Genomic DNA, 19,204 nt, shown 5'->3' on the forward strand with positions numbered 1-19,204 from the left:
TTTGATAATCATAATGTTGAACAAAATAGGACTGATGGTACTGCCTTGAGGAATACCATTGTCAACTCTGTGGGCATCAGATAAAATGTATCCTATTTTAACTCGAAAAGACAGATTAACAGGCCAAACCCCAGTTATAAAATCTCCCACCAATACCAAGTCTTTCCATCTTAATCAGTAGGCCTTCTCTCCACATAGTGTCATAAGCCTTTTCAATGTAAAAAAAGAAGGGAAAAAAAGGCGTTGCCATTACTTCTTTCATGACCAAAGTTTTTTCAGCTTCATTGAAGATCATCTTTTCCATCAGTTTACACAAGTTATAGGTCAGTGCTATTGGTCTTATAACTATCAGCACATGAAGGGTCCTTACCAGGCATTACAAAAGGTAATATTACTACACGTTTCCAACCAGAAGGTATAACCCCCTCACTCCAAATCTTATTAAATAATCCCAGGAAAACATACATTCCCTCATCAGGTAGATGCTTTGACATTGCATGGCACAACAGATCATGACCTGGGGCTGTATATCTACAGCCTATTAAGGCTGAACGCTTCTCATGTATGGTAAAAACAGCTTCCAAAGAAGAGTCAACAGTATCCCTTTTCTTATACACATTAAGGACTTACCTGAGCTCAGAGTGGGTGAAGTGGTGCGGATGAAGCCACTACCAGGGGACCGGACGGAAAGTTGAAAGCAGAAAGTTGCACCACGCTCCTACTTCGTCAAAATTAATGGATCACTGTACCGCCGTAACAGAGTTGACCTTTGAGTTGCTGAGCCAGCACCTATTCAGAACCCTGATTGTTATAGGGGTCGCATAACAAAATGACAGAACCCCAGCATGCCACGTGGGGCCTGAGGTACTGGGCGAAGAGCCAGGGGATCACATGGCGGCTGCTCCATCGCCCATCAATACTCCCCTCAGACAGTCAGGTGACACGCCTGTGCGTGATCCCGCAGTCCTCACAGAAAAGCCCCGTCTTTTCATGCTGCGGGCGGCTGTCCCTGCCACCTAAAATACTTCATCTGTAGGTTTCCTATTATGGATTGTTGACAGACAGAGATTTATAAATGGGAAAAGTGAAGAGAATCAAAATGTGTTGTTTATTTTATACCTGAAAAAAAAACTAAACGGTTCATGTCGGATATTATTAGTAGGTTTGTTTTGTTAGTGAATTGACAGTTCCTGTCTTATTTTATAAAATGGAAGATGTTACGGGTGTAAGATGGCACGTTGATGCCATCTGTTGGTAAATGTTAATTACTGCAACACCAGTGTTTTTACCGGTGTGCTTGACATACCCAGATGCATTGTTTTTAAGGGTGTGTTTGATATACCAGGATGCATTGCAATGTGCAAAGACTGGTTACTCACATCAATGACTCTGTCTCGTCATTTAACTTCCAAACAATGCTGTTCTCTTCTGGGATCAGGTTCTTGATGGAAGCCGTGACTATTGCTATCAGTATAGATATGAATAATGCCCCGAAGCCTGCTGCCTTTGGTATACGGATGAGTCCCCCTAGGATTGTCACTAGGCCCTTAGTCCAGATTGGTGCGTAGCTGCCTACTTCCAGTTTTTGTTCAGTATATGCTTGTTCAGATTATCCAGGGCGTTCGGGCTGAAGAATGTCTGGAAAGTATTGTCAATCCCAAATCGCAGGAATTCTGTGTGACTGCTGCTGATGCATCTTTGGGCTTGTTGCTGAGTTTCCCATTGTTTCTGAGAACAGTTTCTAAGACCTCAAAATTAGGCTACTGTCTGCTCTTCTTGATGTTGTTAGAAGATTGTGACCGTGTTGCTGTCTCTTTATGTTACTTTTATAAATGTAAAAAAAGTTAAATGTGATGTTTGAACAGGGCTGGACTTTTTCTGGAAACCTTGTGGGTAAACATGGTGGAGCCATTGACAATTAAATGCCTGCTTATGTTTGCAAGTATGGCCCCGGTGTGTAAACCACACACACTCACACACACACACACACACACACACACACACACACACACACACACACATACAAGTGCTGTCTCCTAGGCTGCGTGATACCCCCAAGAGGAAAATCGTTTTTTCCCATTGAGCCATATTCAAACAGCTGGACAGATAGGTTCCTATGCAGTTTAGCCATTTCCAGGGGTTTAGATTTGTTGGATGATTTCAAAATAAGTTTTTGTCCACACACACCAGTGGTGGGTTTTGTGTCTGTGTGTATGTCATCTTTCGGACATTGTAATTGCTCAACAGTAAGTATATGTGTCCCTTTTTGTCCACACACACCAGTAAGTATATGTGTCACTTTTTGTCCACACACACCAGTGGTGGGTTTTGTGTCTGTGTGTATGTCATCTTTCGGACATTGTAATTGCTCAACAGTAAGTATATGTGTCTAAGTATAAGTTTACTAACGGTCTCTCCACTTTCAGCCAGGAGAGATTGACATGCATATTATTAATATTAGCTCTCTGTGTACATCCAAGGGCCAGCCGTGCTGCCCTGTTCCGAGTCAATTGCAATTTTCCTAAGTCATTTTTTGTGGCACCTGACCACACGACTGATCTGTAGTCAAGGTGCGACAAAACTAGGGCCTTGATGATAGTGTTGTTAAGAAGGCAGAGCATCGCTTTACTATAGACAGACTTCTCCCCATCTTAGCAACTATTGCATCAATATGTTTTGACCATAACAGTTTACAATCTAGGGTTACTCCAAGCAGTTCATTCATCTCAACTTGCTTAACTTTCACATTATTTATTAAAAGATTTATAGTTGAGGTTTAGGGTTTAGTGAGTGTTTTGTTCCAAATACATTGCTTTTAGTTTAAGAAATATTTAGGGCTAACTTTATTCCTTGCCACCCACTTTGAAACTAACTACAGCTCTTTGTTGAGTGTTGCAGTTATTTCAGTCGCTGTAGTAGCTGACGTGTATAGTGTTGAGTCATTCGCATACATAGACACTCTGGCTTTACTAAAAGTTAGTGGCATGTCGTTAGTAAAACAATTTAAAAAGCAAGGGGCCTAAACAGCTACCCTGGGGAATTCCTGATTCTAACTGGATTATATTTGAGGGGCTTCCATTAAAGAACACCCTCTGTGTTCTGTTAGACAAGTAACTCTTTATCCACATTATAGCAGGGGGTGTAAATCCATAACACATACGTTTTTCCAGCAGCAGACTATGATCGATAATATCAAAAGCTGCAATAAAGTCTAACACAACAGTCCCCACAATAATTTTATCATCAATTTCTCTCAGCCAATCATCAGTCATTTGTGTAAGTGCTGTGCTTGTTGAATGTCCTTCCCTATAAGTGTGCTGAAAATCTGTTGTCAATTTGTTTACTGTGAAATAGCATTGAATCTGGTCAAACACAATTTTTTTCAGAAGTTTACTAATGGTTGGTAACAGGCTGATTGGTCGGCTATTTGAGCCAGTAAAGGGGGCTTTACTATTCTTGGGTAGCGGAATGACTTTAGCCTCCCTCCAGGTCTGAGGGCACATGCTCTCTAGTAGGCTTAAATTGAAGATGTGGAGTGGCAATATCATCTGCTATTATCCTCAGTAATTTTCCTTCCAGATTGTCATTGTTGATAGACAACAATAATTTTTTCACCTCTTCCACACTGACTACGGAACTCAAAAGTACAATTCTTGTCTTTCATAATTTGGTCCGATATACTTTGATGTGTAGTGTCAGCATTTGTTGCTGGCATGTCATTCCTAAGTTTGCTTGCCAATGAAAAAGTCATTAAAGTAGTTTGCAATATCAGTGGGCTTTGTGATGAATGAGCCATCTGATTCAATGAATGAAGGAGTCGAGTTGGCTTTTTTCCCAAAAATGTCATTTAAGGTGCCCCAAAGCTTTTTACTATCATTCTTTATATATTTTATCTTTGTTTCATAGTGTAGTTTATTTTTATTTAGTTTAGTCACATTATTTCTTAATTTGCACTATGTTTGCCAATCAGCTGGTCTGCCGGACTTAATTGCCATACCTTTTGCCTCATCCCTCTCAACCATACAATTTTTCAATTCCTCATCAATCCAAGGGGATATAACAGTTTTCACAGTCATTTTCCTAATGGGTGCGTGCTTATTAGTAACAGGAATAAGTAGTTTCATAAATGTGTCAAGTGCAGTGTCTGGTTGCTCCTCATTACACACCACAGACCAGCAAATATTCTTTATGTCATAAACATATGAATCACTACAAAACATCTTGTATGACCTCTTATACACTATATTAGGACCAGCCTTTGGAACTTTGGTTTTCCTAGATATGGCTATTATATTGTGATCACTACATCCTATGGATTTGGATACTGCTTTAAAGCAAATATCAAATCAAATCAAATGTATTTATATAGCCCTTCGTACATCAGCTGATATCTCAAAGTGCTGTACAGAAACCCAGCCTAAAACCCCAAACAGCAAGCAATGCATGTGAAAGAAGCCACATTAGTAAAGATGTGATCAATACATGTTGATGATTTAATTCCTGTGCTGTTTGTAACTACCCTGGTAGGTTGACTAACAACCTGATCTAGGTTGCAGGCACTGGTTACAGTTTGAAGTTTTTTCCTGGGTGGGCAGCTTGATGATAGCCAGTCAATATTTAAATCACCCAGAAAATATACTTCTTTGTTGATATCACATAAAGAAGTGGATGGCTGCAAACTTTCTACTTTAAACTCGGACAAAACAGAGATGCTTGTTCTAGGTCCCAAGAAACAAAGAGATCTTCTGTTGAATCTGACAATTAATCTGGATGGTTGTACAGTCGTCTCAAATAAAACTGTGAAGGACCTCGGCGTTACTCTGGACCCTGATCTCTCTTTTGAAGAACATATCAAGACTGTTTCAAGGACAGCTTTTTTCCATCTACGTAACATTGCAAAAATCAGAAACTTTCTGTCCAAAAATGACGCAGAAAAATTAATCCATGCTTTTGTTACTTCTAGGCTGGACTACTGCAATGCTCTACTTTCCGGCTACCCGGATAAAGCACTAAACAAACTTCAGTTAGTGCTAAATACGGCTGCTAGAATCCTGACTAGAACCAAAAAATGTGATCATATTACTCCAGTGCTAGCCTCCCTACACTGGCTTCCTGTTAAGGCAAGGGCTGATTTCAAGGTTTTACTGCTAACCTACAAAGCATTACATGGGCTTGCTCCTACCTATCTTTCCGATTTGGTCCTGCCGTACATACCTACACGTACGCTACGGTCACAAGACGCAGGCCTCCTAATTGTCCCTAGAATTTCTAAGCAAACGGCTGGAGGTAGGGCTTTCTCCTATAGAGCTCCATTTTTATGGAATGGTCTGCCTACCAATGTGAGAGACGCAGACTCAGTCTCAACCTTTAAGTCTTTACTGAAGACTTATCTCTTCAGTAAGTCCTATGATTAAGTATAGTCTGGCCCAGGAGTGTGAAGGTGAACGGAAAGGCTGGAGCAACGAACCGCCCTTGCTGTCTCTGCCTTGCCGGTTCCCCTCTTTCCACTGGGATTCTCTGCCTCCAACCCCATTACAGGGGCTGAGTCACTGGCTTACTGGTGTTCTTCCATGCCATCCATGGGAGGGGTGCGTCACTTGAATGGGTTGAGTCACTGACGTGGTCTTCCTGTCTGGGTTGGCGCCCCCCCCTTGGGTTGTGCCATGGCGGAGATCGTTGTGGGCTATACTCGGCCTTGTCTTAGGACGGTAAGTTGGTGGTTGGAGACATCCCTCTAGTGGTGTGGGGGCTGTGCTTTGGCAAAGTGGGTACGGTTATATCCTGCCTGTTTGGCCCTGTCCGGGGGTATCATCGGATGGGGCCACAGTGTCTTCTGATCCCTCCTGTCTCAGCCTCCAGTATTTATGCTGCAGTAGTTTATGTGTCGGGGGGCTAGGGTCAGTCTGTTACATCTGGAGTATTTCTCTTGTCTTATCCGGTGTCCTGTGTGAATTTAAATATGCTCTCTCTAATTCTCTCTTTCTGTCTTTCTCTCGGAGGACCTGAGCCCTAGGACCATGCCTCAGGACTACCTGGCATGATGACTCCTTGCTGTCCCCAGTCCACCTGGCCATGCTGCTGCTCCAGTTTCAACTGTTCTGCCTGCGGCTATGGAACCCTGACCTGTTCACCGGACGTGCTTGTTGCACCCTCGACAACTACTATGATTATTATTATTATCTGACCATGCTGGTCATTTATGAACATTTTAACATCTTGACCATGTTCTGTTGTAATATCCACCCTGCACAGCCAGAAGAGGACTGGCCACCCCTCATAGCCTGGTTCCTCTCTAGGTTTCTTCCTAGGTTTTTGGCCTTTCTAGGCAGTTTTTCCTAGCCACCGTGCTTCTTTCACATGCATTGCTTGCTGTTTGGGGTTTTAGGCTGGGTTTCTGTACAGCACTTTGAGATATCAGCTGATGTACGAAGGGCTATATAAATAAATTTGATTTTGATTTGACATACATTATCAAGCATTTCACACATATTATCCAGATACTGATTGTTAGCACTTGGTGGTCTATAGTAGCTTCCCACAAGAATGGGCTTTAGGTGAGGCAGATGAACCTGTAGCCATATTACTTCAACAGTATTTAACATTAGATCGTCTCTAAGCTTGGTTCTGAATATAGACAGCAACACCGCCTCCGTTGGCATTTCTGTCTTTCGGTAGATGTTATAACCATGTATTGCTTCCACTGTATCATCAAAGGTATTATCTAAGTGAGTTTCAGAGATAGTCAGAATATGAATGTAATCTGTTGCAAGTAAGTTATTGACTTCATGGACCTTGTTTCTTAGGCTACATATGTTAATATGGGCTATTTTTAGCACTTTTCTGGGTTGCTTGATTGTTTTTAATGCTTTACTGGGAAGCTTATCAGAGGTAGACTTAATCATGTTATTTACATTGGAGCTGATAGTGCAGGGTGAGTTGCATAAAGTGGTCTTTCTACTATTACTGTTGCTTAAAAAAAATACTTTACAATCTTTTTTCTGGCCCTCAGCATTTGACTGCAGAACCTCCTAATCAGGGCTGGGTTGATTACTTTCTAAATGTAATCCGTTACAGTTACTAGTTACCTGTCCAAAATTTTAATCAGTAAAGTAATTTTTGGATTACCCAAACTCAATAATTGTCACGTCCTGACCAGTAAAAGGGGTTGTTTGTTATTGTAGTGTGGTCAGGGCGTGGCAGGAGGTGTTTGTTTAGTGTGTTTCGGGGTTTTGGTTTATGTTCTATGTTTTCTATTTCTATGTGGGTTTTCTAGTTTTTCTATATCTATGTTAGTTTTGGGAACGACCTCCAATTAGAGGCAGCTGGTTGTTGTTGCTTCTAATTGGAGGCCATATTTAAGTGGGTTTATTTTTTTCTTGTGTTTGTGGGTGGTTGTTTCCGTGTATAGTCTGATCAGCTTACAGGACTGGTTTCATCGTTTGTTTTGTGTAAGTGTATTTTTGGTTTTTCCCTTCTAATAAAAAGATGTTCACTATATCTGCTGCAGTTTGGTCCGCTCCCTACAACGACGCTTGTGACAATAATATAATCTTATTACGTTCTGTTACTTTTAAATTACTTTCCCCTTAAGAGGCATTAGAAGAGACATTAGAAGAGTCAGGTCGCAATTGTAAATGAGAACTTGTTCTCAACTTGCCTACGTGGTTAAATAAAGGTTAAATAAAATAAATAAATAAAAGAAGACAAAAATGCATGTTACATATTGAACGACATCTATTGCAGGAAAAATCTATGTTAAACTTTACATAGCTGGCCATATATGGATGTTAAATTTTACTTTATGGGTTGGTTATGTAGGCTTCTTCTAAGCCATTGCTTTCTACTACATATAATAATACGATTAAATTATATCTTTACATTAAAAACCAAAGTCTATCAGAATTCCAGTCATTCCAATAAATGTTATACCCCTTGATCTTCAAGAATAGAACATGGAAATATAGATTAGCCAAATTGTTTTACCTGAGCATGACCCCAAAACTAAGGATTTATTAGCGCGCCTACTCTGTTGTTTATGATTTTGTTGTCATAGAGGACTGATTGGGCTCATTGCTTTGAGTTGAAAAATAAATGCTGCGCTCATCGAATGGCATGCTTTGAGCACTACTGAAAAGTGATATTTACATGTGAAAAATGAATGCCATATGCTACATTTGCTATAGGCCTATTGTTTACATTTTTGTTGGTGACACTTTGATATCTTGATAATATGCAGCTGTTTAAAGGGAAAATCCACAGATGAAACAATAACAAAACGATCGCCCAGCCTCTGTTTTTGTAAAAAGCTGAGGGATGGGCCTGGAGAAATGTAACCACTCTCAGATTAATAGACAGAGTTATGGATGCAAGGACTGACCATCCATGATACAAAAAATATTGTTTCAAGCATGTTATGAGGCTATACAGTGTTTGTTTACATTTACAATGTCTACAAACATTGGAGTAAATCAACCTTATATTTTGGGTTCTCATGGAGTGTGAGAGTTGAACTAAGCATTTACAAATTATATTCTTCAAGAATCAATGGATATATATAAGTATATAATGTATAAATCCAAAAATGGATGTAGCAACTACAGATTGCCCCTTTAAGTCTATCAAACGTGGGCAAGTTTGAGCATGTGTCCATTATGGATTTTTTAAAAATTTTTATCATCATGAATTACATTGAGCAATAAAACCCCACTTTAATTCCATAGGCTTGGATCCGCACTATGCAGCTGTTGCAAGAGGAGCATTTTTCACTGGCTGTCCACTGGTTTAAAAAACAATGATTGATAGGCAGTTTAAACTTCTTGAATTCAACCATTATTGGGTTCAAATACACATTTAGATTTGTGAAAAGCCATCCACAACAACCACAATCCGTAAGGCGCAAATAGCTAAATGAGAGAGCAGCAGTGTGATTCACATCAATGCGCTAACGTTATGTAGATATCAATAATAAGTGCTATCCGTATCGCCGTAGACTGCACCACTGCTGTCATCCTTACCTCCAAGCCTTTATTCAAACTGGATAATCTTTGGCTGCCGACAGCAGTCGCACCATTGTAAGACAGCTTGGACTGTAGCCTACAAAAAAACTATTCCTGCTCTTTTCCCGCGATCCATCAAACACATTTGATGTGTCATCATAGTGGTCTCTGATTTGTGGTCAGACTCGCCTTTTTTCAATGCTGATTTGAATGTCATTGATAAAAGAGAGAAGTGTCAAAGATTTTTTCGCACACATACTTTCTGAATTTAAAAGTTATCCTGGAAGAAATCATCTAGTTTTTCAAAAGTATCTGTAATCTGATTATAATATTTTAGCTGGTAATGTAACAGATTCCAGTTACAGTTTTTTTGTAATCCCTTACATGTAACGGATTACATGTACTACCCAACCCTGTTCCTAATTCAGTGTGCACTTCTTGTACAGATTCCTCCTGCTCCTGATGAGCGTTGCTTCTAACCACTATTTTTGTGTTCAGAGAGTGGCACCCTGTGGTCATTTAGTGGTAGTTACGTGTTATACATTCTCTGCATGAAAACCTATTACTAGTAAGAGAGAATTCTGCAGGATAAAATAAGATTTTAAACAATGACTGCATGCAAAGGTTCAATATTGATATGCATCGTGGTAGTGGTATGTCACTATTATCAATTATCTGGGCAATAACCAGCTCCATAAGACGTTGAGGTAGAATAATATCAGGTTGTTACTACTTTTTTCTGTGTGTGTGAGACGTACTTATTGTTGAGCAACTAAGTCAGAAAGGCAAACCCCCCCACACACCAGGCGAAATCTAATGGTGAAATCTGTGATGAACTCAAAATTGATTTTATTTTGGGCTCCCGAGTGGCGCAGCGGTCTAAGGCACTGCACCTCAGTGTTAGAGGCGTCACTACAGACTTTTTGATTCCAGGCTGTATCCCAACCGGCTGTGATTGGGAGGCCCATAGGGGATGCACAATTAGCCCAGCGTCGTCCGGCTTTGGCCAGGTTAAATAAACAATAAAAAAATAAACAGTGCTTGATTTATGCTGTATAAAGGTAACTTCCGATTAAGCTGACACCATGCAGCGTTCACCGTGAATGCAGTCTTTACTAAGCAGGATCATTGCTTTTAAATTTCAATCACGCTGTAAAGCTGTATTTGCGCGATGTGGATTGAATAGACCCCTTAGTAGGCTAGTCTAGATTTACTCTTAAAATAATTCAGTGGGTACTTCCAACCTTTTAAACCTTACAGCTGGGGTGCGAAGGGTGCGAAGGTGAATGGCAAGGCACTGGAATGACAAACCGCCCTTGCTGTCTCTGCCTGGCCGGCTCCCCTCACTCCAATGGGATTCTCTGCCTCTGACCCAATTACGGGGGCTGGCTTACTAGTGCTCTTCCATGCCGTCCCTATGAGGGTTGCGTCAGGTTGTGCCAAGCTTTTTTGTGCTATACTCGACTTTAGTGGGTTGAGTCACTGACGTGATCTTCCTGTCCGGTCTTGCGGCCCCTCGGGCTCGTGCAGTGGAGGAGATGTTTGTGGGCTATACTCAGCCTTGTCTCAGGGTAGTAAGTTGGTGGTCTGTTGATATCCCTCTAGTGGTGAGGGGGCTGTGCTTATGCAAAGTGGGTGGGGTTATATCCTGCCTGGTTGGCCCTGTCCGGGGGTATCGTCGGACAGTGTCCCCCCTCGTCTCAGCCTCCAGTATGCTGCAAATGTGTGTTGGGGGGGGCTAGGGTCAGTCTGTCCTATCTGGTGAAATTCTCCTGTCTTTTCTGGTGTCCTGTGTGAACCTAAGTATCATCTCTCCTGGAGGACCTGAGCCCTAGGACTACCTGGCCTGATGACTACTGGCTGTCCACAGTCCACCTGGTTGTGCTGCTACTCCAGTTTCAACTGTTCTGTCTACAGCTATGGAACCCTGACCTGTTCACCGGATGTGCTATCTTGTCCCGGACCTGCTGTATCTGGTCTCTCTCTCTCTCATCACCTGCTGTCTCGACCTCTGAATGCTCGGCTATGTAAAGCCAAATGACATTTACTCCTGAGGTGCTGACCTGTTGCACCCTCTACAACCACTGTGATCATTATTTGACCCTGCTGGTCATATATGAAAGTTTGAACATCTTGAAGAATGATCTGGACTCAATAGCCATGTACTGTTATAATCTCCACCAGGCACAGCCAGAAGAGGAATGGCCACCCCTCAGAGCCTGGTTCCTCTCTAGGTTTCTTACTAGGTTCCTGCCTTTCTATGGAGTTTTTCCTAGCCACAGTGCTTCTACATCTGCATTGCTTGCTGTTTGGGGTTTTAGGCTGGGTTTCTGTATGAGCACTTTGTGACATCTGCTGATGTAAAAGGGCTTTATAAATACATTTGATTGATGGAATTAACATACAGCATTGACACACACACACTTACCCCACCAGCTATGTGTGACGTTTTAAATGTATGCAGTTCTGTCCTTGAGCTGTTCTTGTCTATTACTGTTCTGTATTATGTCATGTTTTATGTTTTGTGGGGACCCCTGGAAGAGTAGCTGCTGCAATCGCCACAGCTAATGGCGATCCTAATAAAATACAACAAATAAAAATACAAAAATTCTAATTGGCTGACATCACTAAAGTTTACAGCCCTGGACAATAATTGTGTACTCACTTGATAACAATAATACTTTCCTCATTGCAATGTGTTGTTGTAGCCTAGGTAGAATGTTTTTGACTAAAAACATAGGCCTAATCAATAGTGGAGCTTTGACAGGTAAATATTTATAACCCTAATATTTAGCTAATGAGTGGCCGAATATCTTGCTAATATTTAGCTACTTCGGCTACACAACTCTTTTCTCTCTCTTCCATCTATTCCCGTGTGCAATAGGTTATATGACGCAAGGCTCTTTGCTATTCCTCTTCTCGTGAAATCCCAGGAAAAGCTAAAGGCTACAAAATCTAATGGAGATGTATTTTTTATACTAGGCCTTTATACTAGGCTTTTCCTGGAGAGAAGCAGGTTTGCTCTTGTTAATTGCTGAATGTAAAATAGGCCTAGTGAGATGTACATGGCAGAGGCTCAATCAAGCTAGTCGTCTTGACTTATTTCTTATGTAATTCTTGTTGGCACCAAAAGTTTAAAAAGTGTTGACGGGATAGAATGCGGTCAGACCATCAGATAATTGGCATATACATTACTCTCACTGAATTTTCACGTGGGCAGGATATTGGAAATTTAATCAAAGCCTATTGGATGATAACTTGTTTTAACTAGGACCAAGGAATTTATAACTGAATGTTTCCGACAAAACATAGTTACAGCAAATCCCTTTATGGGACACTGTATGGGACACTTTTAAATGTGCCTTTAGAGGCCAAGCAATTCAATACTCACCTCTAAAACAAAAGCCATTTAGGTCAAAAGAGTCCATACTAACAAAGGAAATAAAAGGTCTAACAGAACAGATGGAAAGCAATAACAACTGTACCATAGAGACTCAGAATAAGTTAGAGGAAAAACAAAAATAACTGGAGGAACTTATTCAAGAAAGAGTGTAATATATTATAAAAGATAAGCAAACTGGATGGAACATGGGGGAAAATGCATAAAATTATTTTTTAAATCTTCGACATAGAAATGCTACCTAAAAGATGATTCACCAAATTATATTTTGAAAGAGGAAGCAAAGTACTTTTATCATACGTTTTCGTTTCAGTTTCCTCCATCTCCTCTAACCGAAGCTAATTGTATGGATTTTCTTTCTATTAATAATATAAAATGAACAGCCGTACAGAAAGACTCGTGTGAAGGCGAAATTACAGAGGAGGAACTTCTTTATGCAATTAAAGCCTTTAAGTCTGGGAAAACTCCCGGGCTGGATGACTAGTTGAGGTAAACCAAAACTTTTTTGATATACTAATAGGACCGTTATTAGCTTGTTTTAACCACTCCTATGTAAACGGTAGATTATCAGACACTCAACAAGAAGGTCTGATTTAATTATTACTGAAACAGGATACAAGTGAGAAATATGAAGATCCAGTCCATAAAAAAATTGGAGGCCCCTTAAACTTTAGTGTAGTTATTCAAAAAACATTCTAGCAAAATGTATAGTGCATAGAATTAAAAAAGGTGTTGTCAGACATTATTCATTCTAATCAGACATGTTTTTTACATGGACGATACATTGGAGATAATATAAGGTAAGTACTGGAAACAATAGAACACAATTAAAAATCTGGGGAAACAAGCCTGCTATTCATAGCCGTCTTTGAAAAGGCTTATGATAAAGTATGACTGGAGTTTATATACAGTTGAAATCGGAAGTTTACATACACTTAGGTTGGAGTCATTAAAACTTGTTTATCAACCACTCCACACATTTCTTGTGAACAAACTATAGTTTTGGCAATTCGGTTAGGACATCTACTTTGTACATGACACAAGTCATTTTTCCAAAAATAGTTTACAGACAGATTATTTCACTTGTAATTCACTGTATCACAATTCCAGTGAGTCAGAAGTTTACATACACTAAGTTGACTGTGCCTTTAATCAGCTTGAAAAATTCCAGAAAATGATGTCATGGCTTTAGAAGCTTCTATTAGGCTAATTGACATCATTTGAGTCAATTGGAAGTGTACCTGTGGATGTATTTCAAGGCCTACCTTCAAACTCAGTGCCTCTTTGCTTGACATCATAGGAAAATCAAAATAAATCAGCCAAGACCTCAGAAAAATTATTGTAGACCTCCACAAGTCTGGTTCATCCTTGGGAGCAATTTCCAAACGCTTGGAGGTACCACGTTCATCTGTACAAACAATAGTATGCAAGTATAAACACCATGGGACCACGCAGCCGTCATACCGCTCAGGAAGGAGAGGCATTCTGTCTCCTAGAGATTAACGTAATTTGGTGCGAAAAATGCAAATCAATCCCAGAACAACAGCAAAGGACCTTGTAAAGATGCTGGAGGAAACAGATACAAAAGTATCTATATCCACAGTAAAACGAGTCCTATATCGACATAACCTGAAAGGCCGCTCAGCAAGGAAGAAGCCACTGCTCCAAAACCGCCATAAAAAAGCCAGACTACGCTTCACAACTGCACATGGGGACAAAGATTGTACTTTTTGGAGAAATACCCTCTGCTCTGATGAAACAAAAATAGAACTGTTTGGCCATAATGACCATCATTATGCTTGGAGGAAAAAGGGGGAGGCTTGCAAGCCGAAGAACACCATCCCAACCGTGAAGCACGGTGGTGGCAGCATCATGTTGTGGGGTGCTTTGCTGCAGGAGGGACTGGTGCACTTCACAAAATAGATGGCATCACGAGGAAAGAAAATTATGTTGTTGAAGCAAGATCTCAAGACATCAGTCAGGAAGTCGCAAATGGGTCTTCCAAATGGACAATAACCCCAAGCATACTTCCAAAGTTGTGGCAAAATGGCTTAAGGACAACAAAGTCAAGGTATTGGAGTGGCCATCACAAAGAACCGACCTCCACCCTATAGAACATTAGTGGGCAGAACTGAAAAAGTGTGTGCGAGCAAGGAGGCTTACAAACCTGACTCAGTTACACCAGCTCTGTCAGGAGGAATGGGCCAAAATTCACCCAATTTATTGTGGGAAGCTTGTGGAAGGCTACCTGAAACGTTTGACCCAAGTTAAACAATTTAAAGGCAATGCTACCAAATACTAATTGAGTGTATGTAAACTTCTGACCCACTGGGAATGTGATGAAAGAAAAAAAAGCTGAAATAAATCATTCTATGATTATTCTGACATTTCACATTCTTAAAATAAATTGGTGATTGTAACTGACCTAAGACAGGGAATTTTTACTAGGATTAAATGTCAGGAATTGTGAAAAACTGAGTTTAAATGTATTTGGCTAAGGTGTATGTAAACTTTCGACTTCAACTGTATAAATGCCTGGAACATTTCAATTTTTGGAGAATCTATTATAAAATGGGTTAAAATCATGTATAGTACTGTAAACCTTGGTGTAAATAATGTCTATTTCTCAAAATGTTTTAAACTGTCAAGAGGAGTAAAACAAGCTTGTCCACTATCGTCATGTCTATTTATTATGGCCATCAAAAGGTTAGCTATTAAAATCAGATCTAACAATAATATCAAGGGGTTAGAAATACAGGGCTTAAAAACAAAGGTGTCATTGTATGCGGATGATTCATGTTTTCTTTTAAATCCACAACTTGGATCCCTCCACAGCCTCATAAAGGATCTCGATAATTTCTCTAACCTCTCTGGATTACAACCAAATTATGATAAGTGTACTATATTATGTATTGGATCACAAAAAAATACAACTTTTACATTACTGTGTGGTTTACCAATAAAATGGTCTGAAGGTGATGTGGATATACTCAGTATACATATCCTGAAATAACTAAATTATCTCACTCCAATACATTTTTATATAAAGTTAGCAAAAGTAGATAAGATCTTGCTACCATGGAAAGGTAAATAAATACCTGTATATTTGTGACAAAATCACCCTGACTAACTCTTTAGTCATATCCCAGTTTACTTATTTGCTTATGGTCTTGCCTACACCTAGCGAACAGTTTTTTTAATTACATGAGAAAAAAATATTCCATTTTATTTGGAATGGCAAGCCAGACATAATTAAACAGGCCTATTTATATAATGAATATGAATTCAGAGGGCAGAAATGATTAAATATTAAAGGCTTAAATCCAAACTGGTTCTCTAGCAAATAAGTAAAAATGTCTCACCATGTGTTCAAGAATGGCCTTTTTCCCTTTATTCAGATTACAACCTCTCACTTTCAGTTATTTGAAAAGGAAATCATCTCCCAAATATCGCTATTTTTTAAAACAAGCCATAAAGTTGGTTGCGATTTCAATTTAATCGACCAGAAAAGAGAGAACAAATAAAACAAATATTTCATATAAAAAAAAAGGTATAATCTTGGTAAATTATATCATAAATAGGATTGGTGGAGTTATGTCACACATGCAGCTAACAAAAACATATGGAAATGTCTGCTCTATCCAAAATTACAACCAACTAAGTATAGCATTACCGCAAGGAACGTGTCTGTCAGCCCTGCATTAAAGATCACAATTGGTTAAAGAAAATTGTATACCATAAAAATGTATACCAGTTCCATTTAAGGACCAAAACATTGACAGCTGTGCCATATAGATTGTAAAATAGTTGGGAAGACGTACCGATTCCATGGCACATGGTTTATGAACTGATACGCAAAATGAGGCTGGATTCAAAACTTAGAATTTTCAATTTAAATTATTATACAAAATTCTTGCAACCAATAGAATGTTATTTATGTGGGGGATACAACCTTCCCAGCTCTGCAGATTTTGCTGCGAAGAGACAGAATCATGGATGCCTGATGAAGACCTAAGGGTCGACACGTTGTTATAATAAAATCACCTGGTAGCATGAGCAGCAGTGTGCGGTGTTTTTATTTTTCATGAATTAACCTACAACTCCAGCATCTGCAAAAAGCACCTGGATGTGCGTATGCTCTTCAGCTTTTGTACAATGTCCTACATTCACCCACAATTCATTTACAATATGTACACGTCATGATTACAAAAAACAACACTATTGTAAGGAAAAAAATACACATAGGCATCCACTGCTTCAAATGTGACAAAGTAGAGGTCAAAAAAAGTTGATGACAGTTGAGGTTAAAGGGTGGGGTGGACAGTGTTTTTCCTCTCACTAGGTCATCTGTGCCATCAGTCCCTCTAGCTCTGGACGTGCCTTGAAACGGGCTTGGTAATCTGCCTCTGTGTGCTGGGGAAACAGACAAGCACTGAACAATTACTAACAAATGACAAAAAAAGTGTACATACTGTAGATATATGATCCTTGTGCAAAAGAAAAGTCATGCAGAGGTCAAGAACATAGATGTCATATGCTCACCGGCTTTACAGAGAGTTGAATCCCCTCTGGCTGATTCTTTAACAGGACCTCCATAAAGGTGGGGCATAATGTGGCGTTTAGTTGGCTGAGCTGTAAACAAACACTTATCAATGCTCCCTCTAGAGTGAAAAGCTGTTTGAAAGTGCAACTGCCAAAAGTTCAGAGAACAAATTATTATCACTAAAAACGCTCTATTACCTGAACAATTCGCTCATGGGTCTTGAGGATGGCATCTACATACATCTTGGTCCCTTGCTCTGGCATGACCATGACTTCCGTGCTCTTAGTGGGCAATGCATAGCTGAGAGGAGAATAGTGTTAGTTCATCCCTTTAAGGTTAGTTAGTTAACCAATTGGATGATGTAATCCCATGCTACGAAAGACAGCCAAATGTGTGCCTCCTATTGAAGCATTATGAACTTTGCAACAGAGACATGGATATTTGGGCCATCAAATCTTTGAGTGAGGCCAGTAACACGCTGTCTTAAAGTCTACCTCTCACCTCTCAGCCACTTTGACACCTAGGCGGTTGCAGAGATTGTGGATGTACTGGGAGTAGTGCTCCACTAGGATCATGTCATACCCAGACACTTTCACGTTCAGAGTCCCGTACTCTGCATCTGTCGCAGTTTTGATCTGCTTCATCTGCTGTCTCTCTTTCTTTTTCTTTGGCTGAAGGCACAATAAATGTTCTATAAGCAAGTAGATATGCTAACAGTGTAAGCTGGTGGCTTCAGTATTAGAAAGTATAATTAAGTGATCTACTAAGGATAGTCTTACCGCTTCTTTGGGTAACAGGTGCTTATATTTGCCAATCCCATGAGTAGGCATGGTCCTATATTGTCGCTCATTGGAAAATACCAGACTCCCTGTAGAAAACAGTTATCCAGCCAAACAGATGGCTTACATACACTTAGGAAATTATATAAGTGGCAATATAACTTTCAGGATATAGTCACTTCCTAAGACTTTCCTAGAAAGTCTAAATTGATACACAACAGTAACTATTGTTATTGGTGGGAGGACTTACCCTGAATCAGATGCTGCACTGATACTGATGCCCTTAAAATAAACATCAGAAACATTAGAGACCTTGAAATGTCGCTAGCTAACACCCCATCGAATGAAACCTGATGTGGTAATTATTGTGTCCTGTAACAACCAGCAATTGGCTGCCTATATGCTTTTAACTAATTTACCGGAATAACAATCCTGCTTGGTCCAACACACGTAAATGAAATGCGAAGGAAGCCTGTAACGGGATAGAAGACAAACAAACAATCTATCATATACAAGTGTTTTGATATGCTGACATGATTGACCTTCCTTCTTGCTAGCCAGTTTGCTACATCAACAATAAAAATGTGACAAACACCATTTATGAGTAGAAGACACTACCTTGCGAATGACAGGATTCATTGCTTCAAATTTAAGATTAAGTAATCACGTCACAACAAATCTCGAAATTATATTAGATTCACAATTTTGCTGAAGCTAGTTGTTGCACATGTACACAAGAGGTTCTGAGAAAAATGCTTCCGGTTGGTCCATCTGACTAAAATGTGGTATGGAACAAGGACAATATTTTATTTCCGCTTTCAAATGTGTTTGCTTTTCGCTTGCAGTTGCTTCTTCTATGTTTTCTTAAATTGTATTTAATATATGCATCAAAGAGAAACCTAGCCGAGTATCAGGGTATTGGATACAGCCAAACAAGTGTATAATATGTAATTATTGCTCACAGCACAATGTCATAGAATTACAAAGAAAGACGGCATTGCGTTCAAAGTCCGATGCTGGCCCTGGAAACGTGGCATCCTCGTCAAGCAACCTGCATCAACTCCCCTTTCATCTGACATATACATTACCATGCAAAACGTCGTTCCCATAACAATTTACATGGAATTTCATGAAAAATGCAAATTCCACCAATCGTTCACTTCAGGACGTGAGAACAAAATCAAAACATTTAAGACACTGATCCCCATTATGAAATAGCTACTATATTATTGACGGATATATATTGGAAAGTTAATGTGGCCGGGTCACGAAATGGGTGCGTTCGTAAATTCACTCTGGCTATCTACTCCAATTTCAGAGCACTGTCGTCTGAGTGTGCCAGAGCGCAGAATAACTGAGGAATTTACGAACGCATAACACCCGTTGAATATGACCGGTGTCAGTAAACGTAATTAAATTGTTGGCAGCAGCACAGTTACAGTCAACAACGCTCTAAAACACATGACAACAGCCTAACCAGCTCTGC

General features: G+C 39.8%; 1 protein-coding gene across 2 annotated transcripts; it reads right to left on the reverse strand.

Annotated features, from left to right (window-relative positions):
- Positions 1–16,454: 16,454 nt before the first annotated feature.
- On the reverse strand, positions 16,455–18,915 carry LOC106603350 (39S ribosomal protein L48, mitochondrial). 2 transcript variants are annotated; one of them, XM_014196913.2, is made up of 8 exons: positions 18,807–18,915; positions 18,138–18,190; positions 17,969–18,000; positions 17,719–17,807; positions 17,441–17,610; positions 17,137–17,239; positions 16,939–17,028; positions 16,455–16,809 (listed from the first exon to the last, which is right to left on the reverse strand). In XM_014196913.2, the coding sequence occupies exons 1-8, from the start codon at positions 18,825–18,827 to the stop codon at positions 16,735–16,737; spliced, it is 633 nt and encodes a 210-aa protein (XP_014052388.2). In that variant the 5' UTR covers positions 18,828–18,915; the 3' UTR covers positions 16,455–16,734. The 2 variants fall into 2 exon arrangements, with proteins under 2 accessions (XP_014052388.2, XP_014052387.2); XM_014196912.2 differs by lacking the exon at positions 18,807–18,915 and adding an exon at positions 18,337–18,631.
- Positions 18,916–19,204: the final 289 nt, after the last annotated feature.

Source organism: Salmo salar, chromosome ssa04 (genome assembly GCF_905237065.1).
Source record: "Salmo salar chromosome ssa04, Ssal_v3.1, whole genome shotgun sequence".
In the NCBI taxonomy this organism is placed as follows: domain Eukaryota; kingdom Metazoa; phylum Chordata; class Actinopteri; order Salmoniformes; family Salmonidae; genus Salmo; species Salmo salar.

Bases quoted from the DNA above. Each gene is read 5' to 3' on its own strand.
- LOC106603350 (XM_014196913.2), bottom strand. From the start codon at position 18,827: ATGGGAACGACGTTTTGCATG. The intron at 18,191-18,806 runs GTAATGTATATG...ATCCCGTTACAG, and splicing joins TGGGAACGACGTTTTGCATG to GCTTCCTTCGCATTTCATTT. The intron at 17,808-17,968 runs GTAAGTCCTCCC...TGTTTTCTACAG, and splicing joins AGTGCAGCATCTGATTCAGG to GGAGTCTGGTATTTTCCAAT.